The 19,747-nt window shown below is 55.5% G+C and overlaps 1 protein-coding gene across 2 annotated transcripts in view; it reads left to right on the top strand.

Moving 5' to 3' along the window:
- The window catches only part of SLC22A23 (solute carrier family 22 member 23), a 144,044-nt gene that overhangs the window by 109,795 nt on the left and 14,502 nt on the right, over positions 1-19,747 (top strand). For both annotated transcript variants that reach the window (XM_027128248.1, XM_027128250.1), the window contains exons 6-8: positions 11,659-11,786; positions 16,136-16,238; positions 18,445-18,677. In XM_027128248.1, the coding sequence (XP_026984049.1) occupies positions 11,659-11,786; positions 16,136-16,238; positions 18,445-18,677 (464 nt within the window). The remainder of the gene's footprint in view (positions 1-11,658; positions 11,787-16,135; positions 16,239-18,444; positions 18,678-19,747) is intronic.

Genomic DNA, 19,747 nt, shown 5'->3' with positions numbered 1-19,747 from the left:
CAAGTGCGGTCGGCGTCTCTGAGGAAGTGACTCCTGGGCTGAGACTACGTGCCCGGCGCGCGGCGGCAGCCAGGGTAAAGGCTGGCTCCGCTTGGCTTTTCGTGGAAGAGGAAGGCGGTGGCCAGTGTGGCCAGAGCCCGAGTGGCCAGTTGGGGCGGAAGATGATCTTGGACACAGAGGTGGGTCAGACGTGGGGGGCCTTGGGCGCCGAGCTTCCTCTGCCACCTGAAAACACGCCAGCGGCCGAAGCGGGGCAGGGCTGTGCCCTGGGAGCCTCGCTCTGTCTGCTGTGGGAGTGGCCGCAGGGCAGGGCGGGTGCTGATGCAGCGCTGGCTGCGGGTCACCTGACGGGGTCTGGTTCCAGGTCTGTTCTGCAGGTAGCCCTGGGAGGTCTCGTTTGTGGATCTGCTGGGGCACAGGTGGGTAAGAGGGCGAACGGCCCGGGCTTGGGAGGCATTTCCGGGACGTGATGGAGATGTTCCGGCCACCCTCCCGAAACGCCGGTGCGTGCCGTCACCTGCCTTAGAGCATCACTGTTGGTGCCGAGTACCTGTGATAGTTTGTGAGGACGAGCACGTGCACGTCTGCTTTGGGCCTGGCATGTGCTGGGCACGGTCGCGACACCAAGGCCTCTCCCCAGGCAGCGTCTGCCAGGTGTCGGGTGCCACGTGCTCACGCCCCTGCCTGGTGGAGCAGCTCACCAAGGAGGGCGACCTCACGTGCCTCCTTCGAGGCAGGTGCACCGTCAGGTGTGGCGGTTTGAACACGTCTTAAAGTTTTCAGGACACGCTTTTCCCGAGATCAGTTGCAGGTTTCTATGTGCGAGGCTGTATCAACCTGATATTTTCGGATTAGGTACAAGCTGATTTAGGATTAGGTACAAGCTGTGGTTGGTGGGATTATTCCTGTTTTTAGCTGGGGAAACCAGGCCATCAAAAGGCTGCACCAGAGACACAGGTGTGGCAAGTCATTAAAAACTGGTTTCTGAATGTCAGTGGTTCTCAGAGTGCGGCCACTGGGCCAGCGTCACCACCACCACCACCTGGGAACCTGTTAGCAACGCCCGGGCTCACACCCCACCCCAGGCTGACTGGGTCACAGTGTCTGCGGGTAGTTTAAGAAGCCTTCCAGGGGCGCTGGTGATGGCTCAGGTTCCAGAGGGCTGCTGTACACCAGGCTGCCCAGTGAGAAGGAAAAGCCAGATATCTGCTTATGGGATACGGGACCTGGTCCACTTCCAATAAAGTGGAAGATGTTGTCAAGAGTGAAAGGAGATGTGGGTTGGCTGGGGTAACACACCCTTCTTAAAAGAAGCGGTTCTTGGTTCTGCAAGGACGTGACACAGTTGCCATCCTTGAGGGTCTGTAAGATGCCACACAGGACCTAGCTGCCCAGTCCAGCCCCACCGTGAGTCATCTCAGACGGCAGACGGCAGAAGTCATAGGCATTCCTGGAACTGACAGACGAAGACAAAAAACCCTCAGTACTGAGTCCAGTGATTTTTATCTGCACTGTGAGAACATAAACCCACATGCATGTATGTCTGGGAGTCTTCAGCTGTGGCCCGTGATGGAAGTTGCTGGGAGGGAAAGGTCCCACCTTGCTTACCTGTGTGTCCCTCACCCCTGCAGGGAGCCTGGGTGCGGTTTTCCTTCACATTCCCCAGACTCCCAGCCAAGTCCCTGGGTAGGACAGGGTCTCACTTGAGACTTACCTGATGTGTGTGTTGCGTGAACTGCCTCGAAGTTTCAAAACGTGTGAAGATGCTGAATTATTAACCGAGTGCTGTTGGCAGTCAGCGTGATCATGGGAAACGTTCGGGAGAACGCGAAGAAGAAAATGAACGTGGGAATAATAAGGAAGTTAGAGAAAGATCGAGCTGCGCTGGTAACATTGGAGAATAAGCAACGGTATCCATTCCTCAAATGGGAGATAAACCTTGAAACCCAGGACGTTCGACTGGGCTGACCTCGGGACTCACCGGTAGAGGAGAGACAATTAAAACCCTCGGGAAAATGCTATGTGCTTAAAGCGATCTTAATTTTAAAAATTTCGAGAAACAAAAGCCATTGTATTGGGTTGGCCAGAAAGTTCGTTCGGTTTTTTCCTGTTAAGATGTTATGGAAAAACCCACACGAATTTTTTGGCCAATAAAACATTGAAGGGGCCTCATGTCAGATAAATATACAGAAAAAAAAAATTCCAATAGATAAGCGCTCCTCAATGGTACTTGGCTCTTTTAAATAGCATCGGAAATACTCTGGCCAAAATAAGACTAATTTTTAACGTTTCTTGAGGGTTTGCTCTGAGTCAGACCCTCTGAAGGAGGTTCCACGGCACATGGAGAAATCGAGGCACAGAGATTGGTACCAGCACCGGTCCGAGGTCAAAGCCGGTAGAGGCCACTCCAGAGCCAGCGTGAGGACGAGTATATACGTGCATCCCCGCGGCTGCCGGCCTTTGTCTCTCGCCTATACACTTGAGGGACAAAACACCTTCCTCCATCAAAAACAGTTTTATTTCAGTACGGGGTCAAAATAACACTATGCAAACAGGCAAAACAAGGGCCGCAGGGCGCCCCGCACACCAGGAGGGAGACTGGAATCAGTTACACCATCACCAAAGGTTAAGCCTCACAGGACGATGTTTTCCTTCCAGGAAGAGGAAGAAGTGAGAAGTGAGTCATAAAAGGCATGTAGCCTCTGGGAGCTTGAATGAATCTGCAGTAATTATTTGTACAGGTTATCAGATAGTTCATTTGGGGAGAGTTTCAGGAAACTTAGAGCAAAAAAAATTTTTTTAGCCAAATCCTGTTTGTCTACAAATTATCTAGATGGGGGAAGACTAGGTAGTACTGACAAAGGCAAACAGACATAAAAATGATAGCCCGTATGTCGGTCATAAGCATAGGATATGAGCAATTAAAAGTGAGATCAAAATGTTCTCTAAATTGGCGGCCAGAGGCAACCCCATTTTTGCCTTCTGAGTGGGCAGAGATTATGTGAAGTACTAGGAACCCCTGCAGTCAACTGAAATGTTTCCAAGTAGATGTGGAGAGAGGCGCTCCCACAGGGTCTGGCCTCCGCTCTGAAGGCCAGCGTCACTGACCCCAGAGCCACACCGTGGTCCACGCGGACCCCGTGCCTGACACGTGCTCCAATGTTCCACCCCACTCCCCTGCCCACCCCTGGGAGGCTGGGGGTCGCTTAAGGCCAGCTTGAGGAGCTCTCAGCCTCGAGACCAGGCAGGGTTCAGGCAGCGTGCGTGGCGAGCCTGTGTGTTCAAGCGTGCACGCGCGTGTGCGTGTGGTGGGAGCAGTGAGGTCGAGCTGTTGGCCGCTGGCAGAAATTGGGGAAATGGCCGTCTGGTGACAGGTGTCTAGTGAGAGCTGCGAAGTGTTTGCCCGGCTGGCAGCTGGCAAAAGTCCATGTGGATGGACAGAGAGAGAGGGGCCAGGTTCCGGAGCCGGGTCTGAGGTCAGGGCAGGACCAGCAGGGGCCCCCCGATGGTGAGTGGCGTCTGTGGCCTCAGTTCATCCTGTCGGGACGAGACTGCAGCCACAGGTAGGGGGAGGCTGGGCCCCTGGGGAGGGTCTGTGGAGCCCCCTGTAGCCGGTTGCTGATGCAGAGGTGCCGACAAAATTCCAGTTAGAAGCAGAAGCACACAAAGCCTTCTGCCCACTTACCTCCTCAAATTGCTTTTCAGCATCTCATTTTATTTCTATCATTTGCAAAAATGCCAAGTTAATTCCCCTACCGTGTTACGTTTTAAATGCCCTGTGTGCCCTACGCTGTATTCAGCCTGATCATTGTGCACGTGGATAAGTTAGTAAAAGAAGCAGAAGGAAGAGAGTCGAAGGAGAGAGAAAGTGGAAAAAACCAACCCAGATGAACTCCAAATGTTCCCGTTTCTAGTGGGAACTGAGGAACATTTTAAATTGATCGCAGCCGTTGTACACTGTTGTACATTCCGAGTTGCTTAGCCTTTAAAAGGCCAGCTCCGAAGGCATGTTAGGAGCAGCTCCATTCGTCCTGGCAACACCTAGAGCAGCAGTAGGATATTGGTTCAAGTGCACTGCGTGAGCAGCATGTTTTTTAACTTTCAGAAGGGGCCACGGTTACCATCAGCCCCTTGAAATAAACTAGGGAGAGAATGTTGGAGCTGGGGGGAGCCCTTGGTGTGACTCCACACACCCCACGCCCACCCCATTCTACAGATGGGGAAACAGAGGCCCGGAGGTTTAGGTGACTTGCCGAAGGTCACAAAACTGGTCTATAAACCGGCCTCCTGATACAGTCCCTCCACAGTTTTCCTGTAGTGGAAGAACTCTAGAGCTCAGGCATGTATATCATTTTGAAAAACGAGAGGTGCAGTGTTCCAAATTTATGTGACAGATAAGCTAGTGTGGTGGCCATTTAATTACGAAAGAATTCCTTGGGCTTCCCTGGTGGCGCAGTGGTTGAGAATCCGCCTGCCAATGCAGGGGACACGGGTTTGAGCCCTGGTCTGGGAAGATCCCACATGCCGTGGAGCGGCTGGGCCCGTGAGCCATAATACCGAGCCTGCGCGTCTGGAGCCTGTGCTCCGCAACAAGAGAGGCTGCGATAGTGAGAAGCCTGCGCACTGCGATGAAGAGTGGCCCCCGCTTGCCACAACTAGAGAAAAGCCCTCGCACAGAAACAAAGACCCAACACAGCCAAAATAAATAAATAAATTTAAAAATTAAAAAAAAAAAAAAAAGAATTCCTTGTTCTACAAAGATTTACAAGAAGAGTTGATTTGCCTTAGGAAGACTTTATGGTTTAACCATCCTAAGAGCCACATTTTCTTTAATTTCATACTTGTCCCTTCTCCCTAATTTACTAAATCTAACTCAAGTCATGAACTTGACTTTTTTTAAAGAGCTAATTCATATCCATTTGCTCTGCCTTGAACTGAAACTACTTACCTTTTTTTTTTTAACACCAAACAGAACTAAAGTTAAAAAAAAATGCAACGGAAAGCTTATCTACTGGAACCAAGTGTGCATTTTTGTAAGAGCTTTGAATCAGAAACTTAGGATATTCCCCCAACTGGTGTTTAATTCAATTCTAGTCTCTGAATTTTTTCATTTTGAAAATCTTTACAGAATGTCATAAGTTTGATACTTGGTAATACCCCAAAGCATTAACAGCTAGAATCACCTCTTTAAATCAAAGCACCCTTAGAACAACTGTCTAAGATACTCTTTTCACACACAAGTTCAGGGAAACTTCATCTCTGCAAAGCCCTTCATGGCTGTGCTCCTCCAACTTCACTCATGTCCTTCCCTCTATGTTTTCTAACCTGTTTGATAGAAGACGCTCCCTGTAAGGCATTTATTAATTTACATGTTTTTCCCCCCGGCAGGCTGTTCATGTTCAGTACACGTTTATCCCATGAGTGCAGTGATGTCACATCACCAGTACGAGAGCATGCCTGTCGACAGGTGTGTCACCCAAAACTAACTACATCAGAAACACAGACAAAACAACTTGAGGGTAAAATTAATTTCAAAGAGCGTTAGCAGTTAGCCTTACTTCCTGTCCATATTTACTTTGTGAGTAAATGTTCCAGTTTGGTGATTTGAAGAGAGAGACATACTTTGACTGTAGAGCATTGCCAAGCGCAGGTGTTACATGGGTTTGCTGGAAGGCAGCCTGCGTGGAATCGTCATCTGTGTCAGGTCCTCCAGTGGGGTAGGAGGAATACTTGCTTTTATTGTTAAATGTTAAGGAAAAAATATCAACTTCACAGTATTGTGAAAGGATCGCAGTGTCGCATTTTAATTTCTGATTCTTCTGAGAGACCATACAACGCTAGTAGAACAGATCCAGGAATGCAGGTCAGACGCACTTGAGACGGAGCCAGATAACAGAAAGGCAGGAAGTAAGACAAAGATGGGAAAGCAGATCAGAAGCAACACGTTACTATTAAATCATAAAGCGTCGAGGTCTGAAACGCACGTGGTGAGTCAGAGGCCTAAAGAGGGGAAGCCGGCAAGGTCCTCCTGTTGGAATGGCTTCTGATGCTCAGCTTGGAGGAGCAACCCAAGGGCATCGATCGGAAAACAGGGAAAGGACTTCCCTGGTGGCACAGTGGTTAGGAATCCGCCTGCCAACGCAGGGGACACGAGTTCAAGCCCTGGTCTGGGAAGATCCCACATGCCGCGGTGCAACTGAGCCCGTGCGCCACAACTACTGAGCCTGTGCTTTAGAGCCCATGAGCCACAACTACTGAGCCCGCGCGCCTAGAGTCCATGCTCCGCAACAAGAGGAGCCACCACAATGAGAAGCCCGTGTGCTGCAACAAAGAATAGCCCCCGCTTGCTGCAACTAGAGAAAGACCACACACAGCAAAGACCCAACGCAGCCAAAAATAAATTATTTTGAAGAAAGGTTCTTCCTTTAAAGAAAAAGAGAAAGGAAATGGAAAGCTTTCTCTCTTGATACAGTAACATCATTTACATTGGTACCATTGAAAAAGTAGTTCTACATAAATAAACTTTCCATATAATTCTTTAAGAATTGATACTTTATTGTAGCTATTTAAGGTGGGCATCTTTCTTTTTTTTTTTTTTTGCAGTACGCGGGCCTCTCACTGTTGTGGCCTCTCCCGTTGCGGAGCACAGGCTCCGGACGCGCAGGCTCAGCGGCCATGGCTCACGGGCCCAGCCGCTCCGCGGCATGTGGGATCTTCCTGGACCGGGGCACAAACCCACGTCGCCTGCATGGGCAGGCGGACTCTCAAACACTGCGCCACCAGGGAAGCCCCCAGGGTGGGCATCTTTCTAAAATATTTTTTCCTGCTTTTTAAGTAGTACTGTAAGCCTGAAGTGGGAAAAGCGACGCTGCCCTAGGGATTCAAAGGCCAGGTCCCAGACCTTTGAATCAGTGCCGCCGGGCAAAGGCTAAGTGCAAATCAGAGACCCCCGTGGGCTTCAGATTCAGATGTGTGACTCTGCCGCCTTCTGTGAGTGATTCAAGGGTTTTCATCATGTCAACAGACACGCGTGTGCTGCAGGAGTGTGATCCTGCAGCAGGGTCTGTGGTGTGGGGTGCAGTCTGGTGCCCCCGGGCAAGGTCGGGAAGCCCGTGCCTTCCCAGTTGGGTGTTTCCTGCTGCCCCTGCCCAGCCTCTCTGCCCCTCACTGCCTCCCCAACCCCCATCGCCGCCTGGGACTTCCTGACCCAGGAGTCGGTTGTCTGAGTGAGGCCTGGGGGTTCTCCTCTGAAGAAAGCCTGGGTTTGCAGTGCGTCCTCTGTAACCTCCCTGGCGTTCAGTCAAAGACTCTTCCTTAAATTTCTGGTTCTTGGCTTTCGTGGAATAACTGAGGCCACGGGGTTCATGGCCTGTAGATCCAGGCGGAGTTTGGAGGCGGAGTTTGGATGTTCTCGGGATGCGCTGGGAAACGAGGTGGCCCGGGTAGGACCGACCTGCCTTGGTGTCCCCAGTGCACAGGTAGGATGTGAGCGTGGCTTCCTCCCACGATCTCAGGGTGGACAGCACCGTGCACACACCCGGGGTGACGGTCTCCGGACCACCACGGGGGCAGTTGTGTGCCCATCTGGAAGGAAGGGGATTTCGGAGAGCATAACAGGCATTTTCCACTGAAGGTAGGGGCAGTGTGACAGCAGAGGGAGCACCTTGAGATAGACGGGGCTCCAGTGGTTGGAAGGATGCGCACCCACAGGGCAGGGGTCAGCTCGGGGCGGGGAGGGCAGTGCAGGGGCGCCAGGACTGGGGCAGGAGGTCGGCGGAGGGGGGCGGAGTTCTCCGGAATCTGGTAGTTTTTAAGTAGAGAATGGGTTTATCTGTGATTTGCTTAATTAAAAAGTAACTTCGTGGCTGAAGTCTTTAAGCACAGCTTCCTCACCTGTGACTCGTGCCTGCTGCCGGGAAGGGGTGGCACCGTCCACCTGCAGCCCCGCCACCGCCCCTGGGGATGCTGAAGTGTCCACCGGACGCTCACGCTTCTGCAGGGAAGTGTCTGCATCTCAGGAGAGCGATGCCCGAGGCTGACGCTCGTACCCAGTAGGTCCCGTTCTGCCTCAGGGAGTTCAGGTCTTTTCCCACGTGAGTTAAATGAAGAGGTTTTAGGTTTCAGAATCTTCTGGATTCTGGAATTGTGAATGAGGGATCCTGGACCTTCTAACCATCCTGAATGTATTTCGGAGGCCTCAGGACCATGTGCCTTGGGGCGAGAGGTCCATCAACCTGTGACCATCCTCAGGGAGGGGGTGGGACTTCTGCCCGGGGCTCTGCGTTTGCCGTTCCTGTGCCCCTCGCTTCCCGCCAGGGGCTCAGGACTTGAACTGGACGAGAGGAGACTTTTAGTTTTGCCCACACCCTCCCGCAGAAGCCCTGGAGCCATTGAACCCCTGGCTTGGAGGGATCACAGCCTGAAAGTCTCCCGAGTTCAAATCCAGCTCTGCCCCTTTAATAGCTACATAATCCGGGCAACGTAGCCAAACCTGCTCTGCCTCAGTTTTCCCATCTGTGGAAGAGGGGTGATAATAGTTCTGCCACACAGTGCGCTTGAGAGGACCAGATACTTCCAGCTTTCAAACACTCCTGTCTCTCCACCCACTCTGGGGACCACTGCCTGTCCCCGTAGCCATCGCCCCTTCTGGCAGCAACGGCAAAGCTCCCTCCTAGAGGTGCCGCTGTGGCCTTTATGCACATTACTGTGTTCGCAGAGGTCATCCTCGAGGTCGCTCTTTCTTAGTATCCGCATGCGGGTCCGCCAGCAGACGTGGGCTCCAGCCGCCTGCCGCGCTCTTTATTTCCGTTGAAAATGTTGGGTGTTTCTGAGGCTCAGCTACACTCCTGCCAGATCTGGGCCACTGGCCAGTTTTTTCATTTTCATGGTGTTACTACATTATGTGCCTGTCAGCAGACATTTCGTTAAATTCCCATAATGTGGCCACGCTGCACGGTATCCGAGCTAGAACCGCCATCTCTGGGCTTTCTCATAGGCTGACAGTTCAGCGAGTTCTTTATGAATTTGCAGCAGGTTTAAATACCCAGAGGGCACCGTGGCATCTGGAAGGGCTGAGGAGGTGGCGCTGGAACAGTATCTCCCACACCCCAGTCATGGGAGCGCCGTCTCCGCATGCGGGGTTGGTTTCTTTGCTGCATCCCCCGGGGTTAAGGATGTGGGGTCCTGAGTCAGACGGCCTGGGGTCACATCCAGCTCTGCATTTCACGGCCCAGGAACCTGGAACACATCCTTGAGTACTTTGCTTGAGTTTCCCCATCTGTGAAGTGGGGATAATGTTACTACAGCATAATGAGCTGGAAAGACGTAAATTCATGGGAAACGTGCAGAAGGGTGAGTGTCGGCCAGGCAGGCGTGGAGGAAGCGGCCTGCAGTGCTGTCCACCAGCAGAGACGGGACGTGTGGCTGACAGAGCCCTGGTCGCTGTGCCCAGGTCTCCTGGGAGAGCCCTGTTTCTTTACTTGGGTTCATTCCGGTCCGAGGGCTGCTGCCCCTGATAACCTCAGGTCCTCCCCTCCCTGGGCCCTGCCTCTCCCCTCTCCTCCTCTTTCCTCCTCTTGGATCCAGGATTCTGGTTGTACCAGTTTGCAGTAACACAGGCTGTGTTTTCTCAAAATGACTAAATAAAATTAAAAGTCAATGAAACAAGATTGCAACCCCGCCACTACCCCCCTCTCAAAACCGGTATGTTTGGAAATGTTATGTATATATATGAGATATGTCTGTCTGTCTGTCTGTCTAACTGGCTATCATAGGTAAGGAAAAATCCTGATAGAAATCACAAAATATTTATAATCAAATCACAGCAAGAACTACTTATCAGAACTTGTGAAATGTTGCTAAAGTGATACTTAGGTGAAATTTTGAAGTCTGAAATGCATATATTAGAAAAGAAGAATTAAAGTTAATGATCTATGTGTTTGTCTTAAGAAATGAGAAAGTGACACTAAACCCAAATAAATCAGAAAGATGGATGGAGACAACACAGGTGAGAGCTATAGGGGTGGGCATTTGTGTTAGGTTATTTCATTATAAAGAAAAGATCTGATAAAGTATGGCGAGATGTTAATATCTATATCATGTTGATGTCTGTTATGTTGTGAGTGTGTGTTTGCTTGAATTCAAAATTATAAACACTAGAGGCTAGTAAAGCAAACATTAACTTTTATTATTTGAAAAAAAAATCAGTGCTTACAGTTTGAAACCTGTGTTTTGTCAGCTTTCCAATATGGGCTCCTGGGCGAAAAGACATGAGACTTTCTAAGCCCGTCTTAAGGCTCCGGCCGTACCTCACCAGGGTGGGCCCCCAGCTCGCCTGCACCTTTGTGCAGCCACGTGGGACGGTGGCTTTTTGACTCTTGGTGACAACCCAGGTCTCCCAGCATAGATTGACACTCTGATCAGACCATCCCAGTGTACCACTGAAGTCAGCTGTTTCTGCAAAATACATCACGAACATTTAGAAACGTGATTTTTGTTCAGACAGGTGAGGGAGTGACAGCTGTGACATCATTAGATGTGACTCTGAAATAAAAGCTTAGCACTGAGAGCTTTTGCAGCTTCTGCCTGACTTTGATTAGAGGCTCCCCAGAGCTGGTGGGGCAGGTGTTGGGTAGAGCAAAGATAACTTCTTATCATCATCAGTCATGATTCCCTGACACTCTGTAACTGACATGAAACACAGGGACGCCTGGAGCGCTGCGCCCGCAGAGGCTGTGCTGTCATCCCCAACCTTGACTTCCAGCTTTTGCTTCTCCCACACAGGGGTGCCACCTGCTTCAAAATCAGGTCCCAAGGGAACACAGCCTCCATCCCTGGGCACGTGGCAGTGGCTGGTTTCTCAAGAGACCTTGTGACCTGCAAAGTCTAAAATATTCACTGTTTGGACTTTTACAGAAAAAGCAAGCTGACGCACTGCTCCAGACAGGCACACGGTTCTCCTTGATGGACTTGCAAATCTCGTTATAAATGTAAAATTACAAAACGCATTGATAAGACACTAGTTTGGTTTTGGGTTTTTTTCCGAGGGAACTCCTCACCGTATTTCATCCTAAACACGAACAACCAGCAAGGAGTCTGTCACTCGTTACACTTGAAAACCATCACCCACCTCCGGGAGGCGCTCTGGGCAGTTAGCAGCAAGATGAAACTAACTGTACAGTTGAGCCCTGGGCAGGTCAGGCTCCAGATGCTCAGAACGGAAGGTGCCCGTCAGGTTGCTAGGATGGGGGGATGGGGGCATAGTTTTTAAACTTAAAATCATTCTATGAACATTTGTTTTTTGAGACAGAATATCACAAAAGCAGCCCTTCCATGAATTGCTGGAACGTGTTTTAGCAATCCAGCGTCTGGTGAAAAGTATACACGGATTTCTTGACACAGCTGGGAGGATACTGCTCCTTTCTGCCTCATTTTAAACATTGCAACTTCTACACTTTCTAAGAGAAAGCCAGAAACACCCAGGGCCACGGTCTTCTCTCGTCCGCTTGGACCAAGAGAGAGTCCTGAGCACCCGCCAGCCTCCGCCGCTCGCAGACGGGTACCCAGTCCGACCCGGCTGGACGCTCCCAGCCCCCGACAGCTGTGTCTTGACGCCTCACCCGATGGGAAGAGCCTCACCCGCTCCCTGTCTCTTTGCAGGATCTTCCCAGAGTCCCTGCGGTGGCTCATGGCCACCCACCAGTTTGCATCGGCAAAGAAGCTAATCCTGCGCTTCACACAGAAGAACCGCATGAACCCCGAGAGCGACATCAAAGGCGTGATGCCTGGTGAGCGCGCGTTCCCTTCAAACCCTCAGCCCCGCCAGACTTGGGGGGCCCGCCACCCGTCCCGCCGGGACCGGGAGTCACCCCACATCACCCCGGTGCCTTCGTTGCCCAGCCAGCTGTCCCGCTTCCTGTGGTAGTCGGTCCTCAGCTAGACCAGGAACGTGGCCAAGGCCAAACCCAGAGGACGGCGTGACCTTGTGCCCCTGCCCCTCGGGGGAACCTTGAGGGCTGAACCGCACGGGGCACACAGCCTTGCCTGCCCGCGGGTTGGTGCCGGCGGTCCTGGCCAGGGGGCGCTGGCCTTCGCTCCCTGTCTCTCCCGAACAGGACCTGCAGAGAGCTGCTGTGTTGTCTGTGTCTGTCAGGACCTGTTGGTTGGGCCTCTGAGGATGCGGAACACTTCAGACCCATAGAATCCGTTTGTCAGGAGCGTCAGCACAAAGCTAGATCAGATCCATGAGGCCCCTGGAGGGCGTTAAAATCCAGGCTCCTGGGCCCCTCCCGGCGCCCAGAGATTCTCAGCCAGTAGATCTTGGAAGGAACCTTGAACGTTGTCTGTTTAATAAGCACTAGAAGTGATTTATTGTGACCTGCAAAGTCTAAAATATTGACTATTTGGACTTTTACAGGAAAAGCAAGCATCTGATACCAGTATTAGAAGTGTGTTGATATTGTCTTAAATCTTTCCACAGCAGTTCTGTGCAAGGTACTGTAATTATCCCCATTTGCAGACAAGGAAACTGAGGCACAGAGAGGTTGAGTATCTTGCCAGAGGTCACACAGCTAGTGAGTAGTAGTGCTGGGACTTGAGTCCAGGAAGCCCAGCAGAAGCAGCTTCCCTGTGCTGCTTCCGAGAGGGAGATGGGCGTGCTGGCGTGGCGGGCGGGGGGTGAGGGGTGCGTGGACCTCGCTCCTTTCAGGCCACGTTTGCCCCTTCTGGAGTGTCTGGCTCTTGTCCCCAAACTTGTCCAGGCCCATCCATTAGCAGGTCAGCGCTCTTAAGTCAAAGTGCCTTGTTTTTGGCACTTCCCTAATTAAATCACCACACTCCACTTCTTTTAGGTTAAAATATTGTCTGGGAGAAGCTTGTTTTCTCCATCCTAATTACGCTGATTCGTTTCCCTCCTGTTTTTAGAAAGTGGTATCCTCGCTCCGGAGCTGGGCTGGCGCTGGTGTCTGTGCTGGGGGGCAGGCAGCAGCACGCATGACCCCCCCGACTGGGGGCTGGGGTGGCATGCGCTCACACCCCGGGGCACGCGGCTCTCGCCCGCCTCTGGGTCTCTGCTCCCTCCCAGCTGTCAGGCGCACGGTGACAGTGACGGTGACGTCATGGCACCAGGGCAAAGCTGGAGGCAGGCGGGTGTCTGTTTCCTCGCAAGTGGCCCCTTGCACCTCCCTAGGCTGGACCGGTTTGCCTGCTTGAATGCTGTGTCCCAGCATCTTACCTAGGCCACTGGACCAGCACCCCGCCCCCAACCCAGGCTCTCACCCGGCCTGACTCTATCCTCCCTGCTGCCCCGCCCTCAGCCCTGCCTCGGGGGCTGAGACGCCATACAGGCGTTCGACCCTCATCAGAGCCTTTCTGATGGATCAGATCGCCCCTGCTGTATGTACGGGAAAGGGGCCCAGGAGGCTGAGGGCTGGAGGCACGGCTTCCCTGCTCCCGGCATTCCCTCCGCATGGAAGGAGCCCCCGAGGAGGAGTGAACCGGCTTCCCTTTTCCTCCTTGGACTTGAGCCAGGTGCAGAGAGGGGGTCCCCGGCATCAGGCCCTCTCCGGGCAGCCTGACCGCAGGGAAGCAGCCGAGTCCGGCGTCACCAGGTCAGGCAGCAAGTCTGGGGGCTACGAGGCCCCCATCAGGCCCACAGGGGCTTTACCCGAGCCCTTCTCGGTAACCGAGCGGGGATCCCACCCCACGTGCCTCACTCTGTCTTGTCTGTCCGTCCTGAACCCGAGGTGAGAAGCGGGTCCCTGTATCGGGCCACCTCACGGTCCCCAGCGTCAGATGACTTGCACCAGTCACACCCCAGCAGGAGATGAAGCCAAGGCGGCCCCAGGCAGCCGAGCCCGGCGCCCTGCCTCTGACCCTCCGCACCTACTTCTGCTCCTGCAAGAGGCCTCGGGCCGGCTGGAGCCTCGCGCGTTGAGAGGGAATTTCTGGGGTCAGCAGGTGTCCCCGCAGGCCCAGGAAGGAGTCTCCGCAGTGGGTGGGGAGAGGCCAGGACGGTCTGGGTCGGCCGGAGCGCGGGGCCAGGAAGGCCTCATGGATGCTTGCGTGTCTGTGGCGGTGTCGAGAGGCAGGGGATGCAGGTAACAGAGAGAACATACCAACGGCCCCGGAGAGGTTAGTGTAATTCCACTTAGAATAATGCAGTTACCTCTGTAGACTACAGTCAGCTTGGGCTCCAGAGTTTAAAGCTTTAAAAAAAGAAAGAAAAAAGGTCATAATTACAGTTACTACAGCTTCTTAACATCTATTTCATACACTAGAAAGTATCAGGAATTAAGTTTTAGCTGCATTACAAAAAAAAAAAAATTTAAACCTGCATAGCCATGCGAATGGGCATTTAGTTTTTCTTCCTGGAAGATTTCCATGGTGGGCGAGTGTGGCTGTGATAAATAGGTTCCTGACCAGTTTCACAGCAGTGAAGATACTCAGATCGTTGGATCAACGCTATGTGTTTGTTAACCATGTTTCCGTGCTCTTTAAAAGTTTCCTAGCGTTCTGACCGTGGGGAAAGTATGTCTGTAAATCAAAGGAGCCTGTTTTCGCAGAGGGGATGATAAAGGCCAGGAGGACGTCAGGAGCTGAGCGTCCATGCCTACAGCTCTGTGCCTGAATATGGACACGGAAGAAAGTTCTGGAAACTGAGGGAGCATGGTATCCCTCGGACGTAGGACAGGTGTCGCCTTCTCCCTTTGTGCCCCAGCTGGTGACACTGATCCAGACGTTTTCTTTTAAATAAAAAACTCCTAAACCGTTATGGTTAAGCAACGTGTTGCTCCTTCCAGCTGTAACTAGTGAGGTTGGTGACCCTCTCGCCATTGGATGGCAGGAAAGAGGTAGGGCGTCCAGGGGTGAGAGTACCCCTAAGCAGTACAGGCAGGGGGACACACCTCGGAGCCCCCCCGAGGGGGCTGCAGCTCCTGGGCCCCTCTTGAGGCAACCCCACTCCCTCTGGGCCTTCCCACCCCACTGCGTGCTTTATTTTTGGTAAACTTGTTTTGAATTCCTCTTAGGTTTATGGTAAAGTTACAAAGGGAGCACAGAATTTTGAAAAAGCCCCAGTCAGTCTCCCTGTTGTAACATCGCACATCCCCTGCACCTGTTACGACTGGGAAACTGCCGTCGCTGCACTGCAGTCAGCCCAGCTGCAGCCTGGACCGGACGTCACCCCCAGTGACCCTGCCGTAGGATCCCACCCAGGGCTGCCTGCTCACCTCCCAGCCGCCTGTGGTCGGTGCGCTGTCAGTCTTTCCCTGCATCCCCTGACCTCGGCAGTCTTGATTGGTTAAGTCTCCTTTTTCTTCTCTGGCCCCTGAGAAGGGGTCCCCTCCCCCGAGGGCACGGCCGGCCAGGGGAGCAGGGACAGACCCGGAGGCTGAATGTGCGGCATTTCTGCTCACAGATGCCGGGAGACGGGGAGGCTGGGGCGTCTCCTCGTTGGATCTTCCCTGTTGAACCGGCAGCCCCAGGACGGCGGCAAACCCCTCGACCTCGTTGGCGTGGGCCTGGCGTCTGCTCAGAGCTGGTCTGGGCCCCCCGAGAAGCTGGGTCTCGCGACCAAGCTGTAGTTGGTCACGTCACCTGAGCCAAGACGCCATCTGTCTGGCTCAGCGCATGTATGTGCACGGGCCACACCTCTGTGCACGCGTTTGCACACGTGTTCATTCAGTCACTCATTTCTCCTCCTAACATGTGGACCGTGCAGGGGCAGGTGCAGAGGAAGCAGCCTCAGCCTGTTTGGCCCGCAGGGTTGGTTTGGGGACCAGAGCAGTGCGTGCATCTCCTGGTCCCTGAGCAGAGGGTTCAGAGTCTGTAAGGAAGAGGACCCCTGCCCAAGCCCGACCAGGGCCTCCGTGCCCGCCAGTGGGCTCTGCAGCCCTTCCAAGTGGACGGAGCCCACGCAGGTGCCTGCTGTGTGTGTCCTGCCGCCTCCCTGCGGGCCCCGTGGGCAGCTGCGCCTGCCAAGTCAGTGTCTCTGTGGCGAGTTTTCTCCCCTGAGAGCCAGGCCCTGCCCCTGCCTTAAAGAGAAACACTCTCCTTCTCCTGACCCCCGAATCCGCGCATCGGGCCGTCGGGGGGGCTGCCTGGCCGAGCGTGGCTCACGGGTCCCCCCTCCCTGCAGAGCTGGAGAAGGAGCTTTCCCGGAGGCCCAAGAAGGTCTGCATCGTGAAGGTGGTGGGAACCCGGAACCTGTGGAAGAACATCGTGGTGCTGTGCGTGAACTCGTGAGTCACGGGCGCAGGCGGGCTCGGGCCTGGGGCGGGGGAGAGGCGGCAGGGCCGGGGTGAGCCTGAGCAACCCCGTCAGAGCTTCTGAACAGCTGTCTGACGGGCTACGGGTGCCTGCAGACGCAGACCCCCAGCCTCGGGGCAGCCCGGCATCTCCCCCTGCTTGCCACTCGGGCCGCACAGACGTGTCCCGGGGGATGGGGCTGCCGGAGAGCAGGCTCACGGCCAGGGCCGTCCTGGGAGCGGGGCTCTCTGGCCACGCACCTCCCGGGAGGCACCTCCCCCCGAGGCACAGTGGCGGGGGGCTCGGGGGCGACGGGACCCCCACGTGTGGGCCTCCGGGCACCATCACGGGCGAGGGGACCAGGCTGCCGAGTGTCCTAGCTCCCTGCGTCGAGCCAGCACCTGCAGAGGCCCGACCCCAGGGTCACGGCGGGTGGTGATGGGCCGGCCCGGCCCTGGGTATGACCTCCACACGTGGCCAGAGGCCCTCCCGCCTAGCCGACCACATCCAGCCCGGCGCCCCAGGTTTGCACCTGCACCCCCGTGGCTCACGCCGTTTCCTGCCAGCACTGTCCCGGGTTCGGTGTGCACTGGCAAGCCTGTGCTGCTGACTCGCAGCTCAGTAACCCTGCCCTTCCCTGCTCGCCCAGGTGGGCCTCGTTCAGGGTCACAGGTCATCTGGGCAGTAGGGGGTTAGAGGTCACTGGGGGAGGGGAGCTCGCACCCTTCGGTGCACAGTCTCAGGACGGCAGTCGTCGGTAGAGAGCGAGGCCCGGGGGCGGGCCTCTGGCCCTACGTCCCACAGCTGCTCCTGTCAAAGCCGATCCTTTAATCAGCTCTCGGGACTGGGGTTCCAGGTTAAGTAATTTGGGGGAGGATACAAAACAGCCCAGCGCCAAAGCAGTGGAAGAGCCCAGATCTAACGGACACCTCGTCCTGCAGCCGAGGCCCAGGCAGGGGAAGGGGCAGCCACGCCGCACGCCTGGTCGGGGCCGAGCCCTCAGGCCCGTCTCTGCACAGTCAGCTCCAGCCCGGCCACCTGCTGCCCAGTCTCAGGCAGACGCCGGCTGGACCAGTGGGACCGTTTACAGTGGGGTCACTTCTCCAACTTTTATTTTGGAAAAAACACAAATGGTGACATAGACAAGATGGGGAGTTTCCACCTTAATGATTCTTGTTTCGGGGGAGGGTGAGCCAGTCTCTCTGGCTTTGCTGTGGTCGGAGGACGTCCTTCCACCAGAACAACAAGGTGGGAGACCCGCCCTGAGACCAGGAGCCCCGCCGAACTCACACTTGTTAGGCCGTCCAACGCGGCCCAGGGGAGCCGGGTTTGGAGGAGGGCGGCTCCCTTCTGCAGGACTGGGTCTGTAGTTGACCTTGATGCGTCCTCAAGGTCTGCTGAAAGCACGGAGGAGGGAGGCTGGGAGAGAAGGGCGTTTCAGCTCAGGGACAGATGCAGGCGCTCGCAGCCCTGCTCCCACGGGGCACGTCTACCGGGGCCTCAGAGCCCTGCTGCCCTGTGCTCCCAGGGAACACGACACATCTTTATTCCTGTTCCCAGAATGGACATCCGCCTGAGCGGCTGGGACACACGTTTCCCTGCGGGTTTTTGTGACCCTGTGGGGCAGGAGGGGGCTGAACCCAGGGCAGGGGGGGCAGGGGACAGTAAATTAAGCATTGAACGGTCTCCAAGACCAGATGTCCTCACTGGCCTGACCCTTCCTGTCCCTCCAGGCCCCATGAGCCGTGAGTAGCAGCGAGGGGTGGGGGGGGAGCCAGTTCTCGGGGCGGGTCCCTGAGTTTCCAGAACCCCGGGAGAGGCAGAGGTGTAGACGGGCAGTGCGTCCTAGAGGCCGTGCTCACCCGCTGTGCTGCCTGCCTGTCGGCCCGCCTGGAAAGTGGCTCTGATGGGCCCCCTCGGTGCCCACGGTGCGGGCTCAAACGCAGGGACCCTGGGGGCGCCTGCCTCACGCCTGGATTTCATGAGAGACAGCGTCTGAGCCGAGGGTCTCCCTGCTTTTATGCCTGCACCCTCCGTAAGGCCACGGCAGGGCAGTGACCGCGCACATCACCCCCCCCCGACGTCCTCTCTGACGTGCGTTCCCCGCCACCTTCCGAGGGGCTGCTCTGCCCCTGGACGCGACGCAGGGTGTCCCGCGCCCAACGGGAGGTGGTGGCCTCAGGCACTGTGTCCCCGCAGGCTGACCGGCTTCGGGATCCACCACTGCTTCGCGCGCAGCATGGTGGGCCACGAGGTGAAGGCGCCACTGCTCGAGAACTTCTACGCCGACTACTACACGGCGGCCGGCATCGCCCTGGCGTCCTGCCTGGCCGTGTGCCCGGCGGTGCGGCTCCTGGGGCGCCGGGGAGGCCTGCTGCTCTTCGTCATCCTCACGGCCCTGGCCTCGCTCCTGCAGCTCGGGCTGCTCAACCGTGAGTGGGCCCAGGCCCCGGGCGGGCGGTGGGCAGGGCCTGGCGTGCGCTCCAGAGCCCTGGGTGGGTGGGCAGCCCGAGGCGTCCTCCAGAATCCACGGCTGCAGGGGGCTGCTTTGGGGAGGACGAGCTCGCACTGGAACACGTGCGTGGGGTGCCCCCTCCTCCCACGCGACCCCAAGGCTTCCCGCTGCCCCGGGGCTCCCTGGTAGCCGGGCCCTCACAGTGCTGGTGGGCGTGGTGACCCCACTGGGGGCCACGCTCTCCCGCTGTGATCCATCACGTGAGAAGGAATGAAGGACTTTTTCCTCATGTGAGATCAAGGGCGAGATAGATACATTTTGACACCCTTGCACTGGGACACTGCTTTTCAGTACCGCTTCCAAGTTCATCAGCTGCTCTTGGGGCCAGAGAGCTTCTCAGTAAACGTTACAACTAATTTAAAGAAAAGCTAGCCAGTCCGTGTCGCCCACCCAACTCTACGAGGCACGCTCAGTGCAGCTTCTGGGGAACAAAAGCCCTCGCCCGCCACGGGGACGAGCCGCAGCGTATCTGACCGCCCGGGCGAGGCGGGAGTGAGCCGGGCAGCCGAGCCTTCTCGCCCAGCACCATCCCCCCAGTGGACTCAGGCGCCGCGGGGACCCCGTGGCTCTGATGGCTGCCCTCGCCCCTGAGCTGTCAGAGCTCGGTCAGCGCCGCTGGGCAAGTCAGACGCCTGCAGTAGTGTTTCAGGTCTGCGTGGTGTCCAGGTGGGGAGGGAGGATCCAGAACGGGAGGAGGAGAAAGAAAACCGAGGCTTTCTCAGCCTTGTGCAAACTGGATTCTAGAATAGCCAGCGTCAGACTCAGGAGCCGCTTTCTGACCTGGGCAAGTTCACGTGCGGTCCGCATCTTGCCGGGAGACTGGTCTCATTTTCAGCTGTGATGACATGGGGTCTGTCCCCCGGTGGGGCCGCCCAAGCTGCCCTTTGGGGAGTCTTCTGCAGCTCCCGCCGGTTGGGCGGACATGCAGGGGCACGGCAGCCCCGGGGCTTCCAGCCACCCTTCTTAGTCCCTGAGCAGGGATGCCCA

Source organism: Aethalodelphis obliquidens, unplaced genomic scaffold (assembly GCF_003676395.1).
Source record: "Aethalodelphis obliquidens isolate GAN/ISIS:26980383/991018 unplaced genomic scaffold, ASM367639v1 scaffold34, whole genome shotgun sequence".
NCBI lineage: Eukaryota > Metazoa > Chordata > Mammalia > Artiodactyla > Delphinidae > Aethalodelphis > Aethalodelphis obliquidens.
The sequence above is the reverse complement of the archived record's forward strand: the minus strand, read 5'-3'. Positions and strand labels throughout refer to the sequence as shown.